Source organism: Cydia pomonella, chromosome 27 (assembly GCF_033807575.1).
Source record: "Cydia pomonella isolate Wapato2018A chromosome 27, ilCydPomo1, whole genome shotgun sequence".
Taxonomy (NCBI): domain Eukaryota; kingdom Metazoa; phylum Arthropoda; class Insecta; order Lepidoptera; family Tortricidae; genus Cydia; species Cydia pomonella.
In genome coordinates, this window is record NC_084729.1 from 3,683,336 (window position 1) to 3,693,365 (window position 10,030).

General features: G+C 37.0%; 1 protein-coding gene and 1 long non-coding RNA gene across 2 annotated transcripts; one reads left to right on the forward strand and one right to left on the reverse strand.

Annotated features, from left to right (window-relative positions):
* The first annotated feature begins 2,611 nt into the window (after window positions 1–2,611).
* LOC133532399 (uncharacterized) lies at window positions 2,612–6,437 on the forward strand. The gene is made up of 2 exons (XR_009801692.1): window positions 2,612–3,153; window positions 6,237–6,437. It is a non-coding gene; the product is annotated as an uncharacterized LOC133532399 (long non-coding RNA).
* A 1,134-nt stretch (window positions 6,438–7,571) lies between these two features.
* LOC133532398 (putative uncharacterized transmembrane protein DDB_G0290641) lies at window positions 7,572–9,728 on the reverse strand. Its single transcript, XM_061871024.1, has 2 exons — window positions 9,625–9,728; window positions 7,572–8,632 (listed from the first exon to the last, which is right to left on the reverse strand). The coding sequence occupies exons 1-2, from the start codon at window positions 9,668–9,670 to the stop codon at window positions 7,593–7,595; spliced, it is 1,086 nt and encodes a 361-aa protein (XP_061727008.1). The 5' UTR covers window positions 9,671–9,728; the 3' UTR covers window positions 7,572–7,592.
* Between the last annotated feature and the right edge of the window lie 302 nt (window positions 9,729–10,030).

Below are 10,030 nucleotides of genomic sequence, written 5' to 3' on the forward strand. Positions count from 1 at the left end.
GTAACACGGGCATTACATTTAACTCAATCGAACAATTGAAAACTGTGATATATCAATGTCATTTCGAACATCAATCGTCCGAGATAGTACTTGCGTTTAGTATCAAATGTATTAACTCATACTAAACACTAATCAATATGTAAACAGGCCCTAAGGCAAGTGTACACGCTCGTAAGGGCCTTATAAGATAAAAATTAAATACTGATTATCTCCGAAATGGAGTTAATTAGAATACCGGTGTCTTTGAGAAAGTTACTTAATTTAAGCTCAGGGATGCAGTGCACTCCTGAAATTAACGGAAATAAAAAAAACACGGTATATATACAAGGTGGCCAAACATATGTGCATTCCCGTTGCCAGGGAGGTTTTGGGACTATACTGAGCAACTTTTATTATGGGACCAACCCCGAAATCGGGAAAAAAAAATTACCCTCCCACAGAAAATGGACCAGCTGAAATGTATGAAACAGTCAGAATTTTTTTTCACGATTTCGGGGTTGGTCCCATAGTAAAAGTTGCTCAGTATAAGCCCAACACCTCCCTAGCAACGGGAATGCACATATTTTTTGGCCACCGTGTATATATATATTTAAATTGGTATTAACTCTGAAACTAGGCGAAGTGTAGAAAATTTTATATGACATTTTAGTCTCTAAATGTGATTAGGAATACACTGTTAAAATCTTTTGATTTCCTTAGGTTACACCGTGTATATAATCGTTCAATTTTTGTGCTTGAATAAGGAGTATTACTGCAATATTCTGTCGCCAGAGTTTAGCACTAGCACATATTGTAAACCATAGGGTAACTTACATAAATTATATATATTATGCCTTAAACAGTTTTTTGAGAAGTTTTCCCTATGACATTGATGAATCAAGGCGGTTTGATTACAGAGAAGAGGGAGATATAATCGAAATGTCGTTATCTGCCTCTCTATCGCTCGAATATGCTAGGGTGATAGAGAAGCAGATAACGAAGTGTTTCGCGGCAGACTCAGTATGCGCTAACGGCGCTCTCCACGCAGAGTGCGTAATATGTCCCTATTAGAACCACATCCATCGATATATACCTATCTAAAGACTTGCCTTACGGGCAAGGGCTTGTGCACAAATCCCCCTTGGTGATACTTGGTGAGGTTCTTGGGTAACCCCCCTCCCACACATAACCTCACGTGTATTTTTATTTTATTTTTTCATTCGACCTAATTTTAAGATAAATAGTATTGTATAGAGCAAATCTTGTTTATGCTCGCTATTTTGAAGTGCTAAGTAAAGATTTATGTTTAACGAAACCGATAAAAAGTATGTTGTAGATATTTTATCGTAGTTTCGTTCACTATAAAAAAATACACGTGAGGTCTCCTTATACCCCCCTCCCCCCACGTGATCTGTCGTGATTTTTTCGTGTCAAACCAGTGTTTTGCGCCATGAGTTGTTTTTGTCAACAAACCATATGGCTTCTATAAGCGGAGCGTGAATCTCTCGACCTAACTCGTGAGCGCTAAATTTGCGGTGCTAACGACGTTCTGGTCACGCAATACAGGTTGCGATTGCGACAATCTAAAATCTAATTGTTTTTTAGAGTTCCGTACCCAAAGGGTCAAACGGGACCCTATTACTGAGACTTCACTGTCCGTCCGACCGTCCGTCCGGCCGTCTGTCACCAGGCTGTATCTCATGAACCGTGATAGCTAGACAGTTGAAATTTTCACAGATGATGTATTTCTGTTGCCGCTATAACAACAAATACTAAAAACAGAATAAAATAAATATTTAAGGGGGGGCTCCCATACAACAAACATAATTTTTTTGCCGTTTTATAAATAATGGTACGGAACCCTAAGTGCGCGAGTCCGACTCGCACTTGTCCGGTTTTTATTATTATGGCTTCTCCATAGTAATAATAACTCAATATGTGTTAATCTGACTTTCGCTTTGTCATTGCCATTTTAATTAAGTAAGACATTCGTTTCGCATACCAACATATCAGCAGTTATTTACTGACCCCATAAATATACTTATATTGATTGTTTCGCCGTGTTACAGACACATAAAAGCTTGATTAAATATGACTAAGTAGGTATTTTATGTTATATTTCAGTGTTTTTCTGTCTGTTTGTAAAATTTAATGCATAATATTACGGTCCGCGTTTCACAGTTTGGTCACTGTATAAGGAAGGTATCTTTTTAGACCCAGTAGTCCAACTTCGTACATTTTATAATCCTCCTTCGATATTCAAAATCTCGTACGTGTTTGCTCGCTGGCGACGCGCGACGGTCCGCCCGGTCGCGCTCCTTACCAAGCATGCCTAAAACCTGCTTAAACCTGGGGGCCTACCGCGAAAACCAAAATTCGCAAATTGCCTTTCCTTTCTCTTTTATTCTCACTAAGACGTGATTAGAGTGACAGAGAGAAAGATCACTGAAATTTGCGAATTTCGGTTTTCGCGGTAGGCCGGGTGTCGCATCGCCAGTGTTGCCTTAGATTCGCTCATTTTTTGTTCGAAGTCGGACACGGTATAAATCGTTTGAGTCTCCTCTCCTCGTGTCTTAATTGTTACCTCATAACGCTCAAGATTCAATTTTATACTTTGGAATCTTTGTTTGCTTAGGTGCCTAGCAAAGAGTAAAGTAAGTATATGTGCCTAGCTTGATGACAATCGTACAAATGCCAGTACATTGTGACGACATATTATTACAACTGTGTCCGAATCGTTTTAACTCCACACACGATAAATACCTACTTACAAACAATAGGGAGCGCGCAAAACTGTAGGGGGCAGCACATGAGACGTCAGATTCTTGGCGCGAGGTCTAAATGTGAAGTTTATGCTTCCAATGTAGCCCACAAGATGGCAGAACCTACTAGGCACAAGAAAACGTACGAGAATCGTAGATGACAGCACTTTGGCCTGAAGTGACAATGTACATGTTTGTTTCCGATTCAGGTCAACCTCCAACGCGCACGGTCCCGATATAATATTACTGTGAATTATTCGTCATCAAAGTACGCGTCAAAAAAAGTACAGCCGAAGCCGCGTGCTTAACACGTGTATTTGTTTACCTTCACACGAGGTTTATAAAGCGCAACACGATATTAAAGTTAGTAATAAATAAAAGTCCTGCGAAATGAAAGTACGAGCGGTCCTTCGTAAGTATTTTTATTATTATATATATTTTCGTATTTCGCCGAATGAAGGGTGATATTTTGTGTGTACGTAAGCGCGCAGTTTAAAAATGGTTAATCTGACTATGTCAGAAACAGACACATTGATTGAGTAAGATGGGTAAAATCTACGACACGACGTGCTTAGAATTTGACAGGTAAACGAGATGGCACTATACAGCTTCATTGTCAAAAGTTGACGTTTGACAATTGAGTGACAGGAAAATATATGGCGCAGTACAGCGCCATCTGTTTTGGATGTGAAACTAAGGCACGTATTTTTCTTATACTTTACTTGTCCATTATAAACAATTATCTTTGGTCAGGAACTAATGTTGTACATATTAAGTAGACGCCTGCTAACAATACCATTATTAACTAACACAAACGGAACTTAATCGCGTATTAAGTTTTAAATTTACCTCCGACGTTTCGAGGACGGCGTTGACCCCGTGGTCTCGGAGAAGACTGGCTAAAGTTGACATCAACATCTTCTAGCATAATAAAAATATAAATCCACTCTGTATGTTCAGTTGATAAGTCAAATTCGCGACTCTGGTATTAACAGCAAGTCGCTCTAACAACAGAGTTACTGAGACCCGGTGGTAGTAAATATTTCTACCATATCCTTCACACATACTTATGCGCAGTGGCGCAGCGTGAATCAATTTAGCCGTGGGCGAAGTCGCATCTACAGGCCACGTAGACGTAGATTTCTTTCAATGTCGTGTTCCCAAGATAATTTAAAAGGGCAACCGCGAGGCCCCCTTAAACGGGAGGCCGTGGGTAAAGTGGGCCTAGCTACGCCTCTACATGCGTCTTATAGAGGTTCTAATAGCGTGTATCATGGATATGGTGGAAATGACGCTGCCAATGGGTAAGTACCTACTGACTGAGGTCAGTTGATAGAGCGACGGACCGGTGTGCGATCTGATGGTCAAGTTAGTTTTTTAACGTATTGTTTATTGTTTGGTTGTGTCTAAGGAAAAAGAAGAAAAAAGAGACCGCTTTTAAGATTTATTTTAATTTTATTCTATTTCCACACTTACAATTATCATTGCAGGCTGATCCCAATGAAAATCCCTTTGGTCCGTTTTCATAACTATGGTTTTCGTAACTGGCTGCCAAAGAAGATTAATTTTTCTTATTTCATAATTAATTATCATACAAGAATTTACTTTCTGGTTTCGTAATCGAGTTTCGTAACTGGTTATGAAATAAGATTTTTTTTCTGTTTTCGCCTGGATTGGCTACGAAATATGAATTATTTTTCGCTGCTTTGTAATTAGTTATCAAACAAGAATTTATTACTCTTTTAGTAATCGAGTTTCGTTATTAACTTCGATATATTTTTTGGAAGTTAAGTTCCCCTTTTGTTGCCAATTTACCCTGTGAGTGACTGACTGGGTAAATTGACTTTTGATTGAATCTTTCTGTACCAATTTTGATTTAAAAAAAACTTAGATACAATAAAAGTACCTACATAGATATCCCTACAGTAAATTAGAGAAAATAAAAATACGAATATTGTAAATCATCTACTTTAATTTTCTAGATTTGTATAGATACAAAAGCTTGTTAAAACAGAGTACCCTTAGTAACAGTAAAATAAAAGAAAAATATGACCTAACTTCCTGTAACAAAAATATAATTTTCACTTCGTAATAATTCTTCTTAGTCTAATCTAATATATAAATGGAGCAATAATCTTAACGCAGTGCCCGGTAGTTATTTTGTTTTCAACTAACTCTGCTACTGCCCTTTCAATCTCTTGATCGATTTCTTGATAGTTTTTATTTACCTTAATTGATCGCTTATAATTGCGAAGTTTAGTTTCCATTTCTAACACATCTAATATTTGTGCTATATTGGGATTCTTTCTTCCCACATATTTATTTATACGCGAGTGCCACGCCTCAACTGCATTTGTGGTTCGGATTTGCATGTCTTCGCAGCACCACTTTTTAATAAATCCGATGTCTTTCATCCATTTCAATTGGTAGTACTTGTTAAATATTGTAGTTTGATCATCATTTGGGGCTCTGTTCATCACATATTCGTATCCCTCTTTAACGAACGCTAAAGGTAAACGTGCTAAACCGGCACAACGGGCGACATGACGTCTTTGAATTCTCGACTTCATATCGAGCATCTTTGCTTTACGGAAAAGCGTATTGCAGAATTGAAAAAAGCAACCCTTCACTATGACGTCTGGAAATACGATTTGAATACCTTTCATAGCTGCTACTACGTAATCTAAAGTCACTCTTGCTGGTTTTCAATCAGAAATTTGACTTTTAATTATCCTGAATAATATCTCATATGTTCTTACATTCTTAGGATCACGCTCTTTCTTTTCTATCCTACTAGGAGAAAGAAAGCGTCCTAAGTTTTATTTTTAGGTTCCGTTACAATTTTTCAAACGCGTTGTACGGCGGTTACGGAATGGACTATGGAAAACAAAGTGAAATGTATGAAAATTTTCAGAAATATACCTACTTTTTCGTAGGATGGGATCAGCTCATGATTCTGAGTATATAAATAACATTAAATTTGTCTTTCCTAAAAAAAGGTATGTATCGTTTTAAATGAAAAAGGTACTAAGTGTATCACACGAAAATGTCCAATTATGAAAAAAGAAAAAGTAATAAGTTTTGATAATTAATTACGAACGAAGAAAAAATACTCGATAACGAAAGCAGAAAGTGAATTCTTGTTTGATAATTAATTATGAAACAGGAAAAATAAATCTTCTTTGGCAGCCAGTTACGAAAACCATAGTTATGAAAACGGACCAAAGGTGAAAATCTAGCAAAAAATTAAATAAGTACCTATATCTAACAAATCAATTTGTATTTAACCTACATACTACCTATTCAATATAACATAGATGCTATAAGAAAAAGATACGCGCGTAGGGCACCGCTGGTAGGGTGGCGAGCCGAGTAGGTCGCCACAAAACAAATTGACTGCATTTTTTGTTTTGATTGCAAGTTTGATAAATTTCATTTTCTGTGTATTTGTTTTAACTTTGATTATGATACACCATAAACAACATTTACTTACAGTTGTGGTCCTACTTGCCCTGTCTGCGACGTTCTCGGCAGCGCAAGTCTTCTCCTCGCGTCGCTCCATGACATGCGTCAACAACAAATGTCAGTGCGTCGGTGACGGCTGCTGAGCGGCCATTTTGTATGCAAAACAAAATGGCGGACGGCGTATGATTTTATATGTTTTAATGTAACGATTGGAATACGATTTGTTTTTTAGAGGCTTGTTTTTATTTTAACCTTTTAAAAGACATTTTTTTTCTTTTTATTGAAGAAACAACAGAAGTATGCGACAGGATAATAGGTTACATTGTTAGGTACAAACAATATAGAGATGAACACTTACTTCTTTAAACGCTCTCACTAAAACATACATAAAATAAACGGACTTAACTAAAAGGTATATTAACATACAAGTTTACCAAGTGTTGTAGACCATGCTTATGTATATTATAATTTAGGTACTAAAATTTAATGGAGAAGAAAATAAAACTAGCAAAAAGTCGAAATTAGGTACTGACAACCAATTTGCGCAATATATTATTAAGTACGCAATATATAATTAAAAGAAATAATAATAATTCAGCCTGTATACGTCCTACTGCTGGGCATAGGCCTCCTCTTAGGTTTGTGCTATAGTCCCCACGCTGGCCCAATGCTGGTTGGAGACTTACCCCCCCCCCCTCTCCCTATTGCTGTGACGTAATATACGGATGACCCCTAAGTGCGACAAACAGGCGTTTGTTCGCTACGGCGCAAACGATTGGCATCTTGGCTAGGCCCCCTTACCATTGAGCTGTCTCTTCCCTACGCCCTTACTGCCCTTAGGCTAAGCATTCGTTGTATGCAGGTAAGTCTCGGTAGCTCAGCAGACGGCTAGAGTTAAAATTATCTTTTATTCTTACATGTTAACGGCACCAATCATGGGACATTTAACAGAAAATTTGGAGAATTTTTGATATTTCACCGACACCTGCAAAATTTCTACCGCTTTATGCGTTAAAAGTTGAATCCTAATCGTCCTTAATGTATTCTATGGCAAAAACCGAAATTCGCAAATTGCGGGGATCTTTCTCTTTTACTCTCACTAAGACGTAATTAGAGTGACAGAGAGAAATGCCCGCAATTGACGAACTTCGATTTTCGCGGTTATAGCCAGAGGGCCCAGGGGGATATTGATGATGGAAAATATTTTTACAGAATTTTACCCCTTCGTCTGACTTTTTTCTATTTTTTAAATATTATAAGAGTTAGAATTAGACCAAGATAAGCCTGCAGCGATTTTGACAGCATAGACTGTGCAAGTATTATTTATACGTCACAATTTCATAGAATTATTAATAAAAACACAAAGGTATTTATTTCGTTTATCACTTATGTACGAGAATTCTTAATTGAGTCGTACGAGTTAATCCCAACATTCCAGTAAGTGTCTAAATTGTATATCATCGAGTCATCCCACTTATAACGCTTCGGCAAAAAGTATGGCAATCTATCCTGTTTTCTAGCACTTTTAAACCCTCGTCCTGTCCTGAAATCAGGTCTTTGCAATCTAGTACCTTGTAAATACATATATTTAGCGTCTGGTTGTTTTACAGATGTTTCTCGTTCTGAGTTTTCATTTTCACTTTCATCAGATTTTCCCGTCTGTTCATTGTTTTCAACGGTAACATCTGTATCTTCATCTAAATTCGATTCATTTGGTTTTTCATCGGATTCATTTGGGTTTTCATCGGATTCATTTTGGTTTTCATCGGATTCATTTGATTTTTCATCATATTCATTTGCTTTATCATCAGATTCATCTGAATATGCTTCTCTCGATTGGTATTCAGATTCGGAACTTTTATTTATTACCTTTTTACGTTTATTATCAACGATCCGAAAGCGAGAATTTTGTCTTTCAGATGGTGCCTCGATTTCACTTGAACTTGATGAAGATTTATATTTCGCTCTTTCCACAACCAAATGTTGCGCGTAGTTATTAAATTGTTTTTCTTTGTTAATTCGAGCTTTTTTCGATTTTTTGACTGCGTTCCGTCTGAACTTATGTCTTTTGCATGCTCTCGAAGGGCTACCGAAGCCAAAATTACAATCTTTGCGTTTCTCGTAGTACGCATTATGCGTATTTTGATTAATAAAGTTATTTAACTTGTGTAAAAAATCTTGAACTTCTATACCATTGCGCAGATTGCGTTTAGAGGTCCGTTTTTTATTGCCTTTTTCTTTCTTTATTAGTTTTGATATTAATGCCTTTATTGCATTTGGTTTTCCTATTCGTTTGAGTTTTCCTTCGGTTAGAAGATTATTCAACCAAACGGTAAGACTCGAACGTGAGTTAAGTGTTTTTTTATCTGGATTGTTTCTATATGATTCTTTTATCACATTCCGGCATTCGCCTGTTATAAAATAACCTGCAAAATAATATTGGGTCGTGCTCATTACCTATGAAATTGGCGTTTTTGTTCATAAGTATTAGTCATGTCATAGTTTATTTATTTTAATCGTAACTTCGAAGTATTTTTTAATTTAATTAGTGCGCTACATAACAACGATTTTACATACAATTATTTGCTACTTTTATTGTTTTATGTATTCTGTACCCCTAGTGTAAATTTGATCGACATCATAACGTGACGAACGCGTTTGCGTTAAGTCTCATTTTGTATAGGATTTTGAGTTTCCAAAACGTCCCGCTTGGCGCGCTCTTTCTAAATCCAATACAAAATGAGACTAAACGCAAACGCGTACGTCACGTTTCGAAATCGAATTTATTTACACTAGGGGTACAGAATACCGCCCTGAAAACAGCTCTTTTCATGTGCTGCCGGCTCGAGTATTTAAATGACTTATATTTTTCTGACGGGACAGATTAAAAAAAAAAAAAAATGAGGTAGAAAATGTGCTTTAAAATGTCTCAGATTACTGGCAAAAAATTGTTTGGTTTGAAAATGCCATCACAAAATAATCTTGTGGCCTGAATCGGAACAATAAACATGTACATTTACACGTCACGTGTTTTCTTGGGCATAGTAGGTTCTGCCATCTTGTGGGCTACATCGGAACAATAAACATCACATTTACGCATTGCGCCAAAAATCTGACGGCTCCTGTGCTGCCTCCTACAGTTCATGCACGCTCCCAATAATAACTTAAAATTCGAAAAATATTTATAAATCGAAAAATATTACAAACGTAGGTGCATAGCTATGATTGATATACAACAAATTGTGTCAAAATATTCTCAATAATGTTAATCTCCAGAGAGGAAAATGAGGACTACTTTTGTATGAAAAGATGATATCGATATTCCGATATCGCGCGGGTCCTGCACTTTCGTCTCAATTAACCGCCGTTCCCGATTCCCCCACTCTCCCCTACGAAAGGTAGGTAAAGCGGCACTTACCAGCGAGTACACATATCAAAACGATATGTGTCCTTAAGCTTGGCATCGTAGTGAAAGAAACAACTCGTGTTTATCTGCCACGGTAGCTGAAACCATTCATTGCTTTTCAATTGCCATGACCAAAACATCATCATACCACAGAATATGTAATAGGTAGTTAGGTACTATCGTACAGAAAAGAAACTTCCTACAAAACCGAAGTTTGACAGCGATTCAGGGTCGAATCATGCTGGCCCTTTCTAATGTATGGCACTATCAATATCGGCAATAGGGTTGTTTCCATCTACAAATCATAGGGCAGAATAGTATCCCAATAAATTCTTATGGATTATAAGAACATGTTAAACTACCTTTAGTGGACCTCTAATGAGCATATTTTTGTAAATATTGAATTTAAAATATCTTT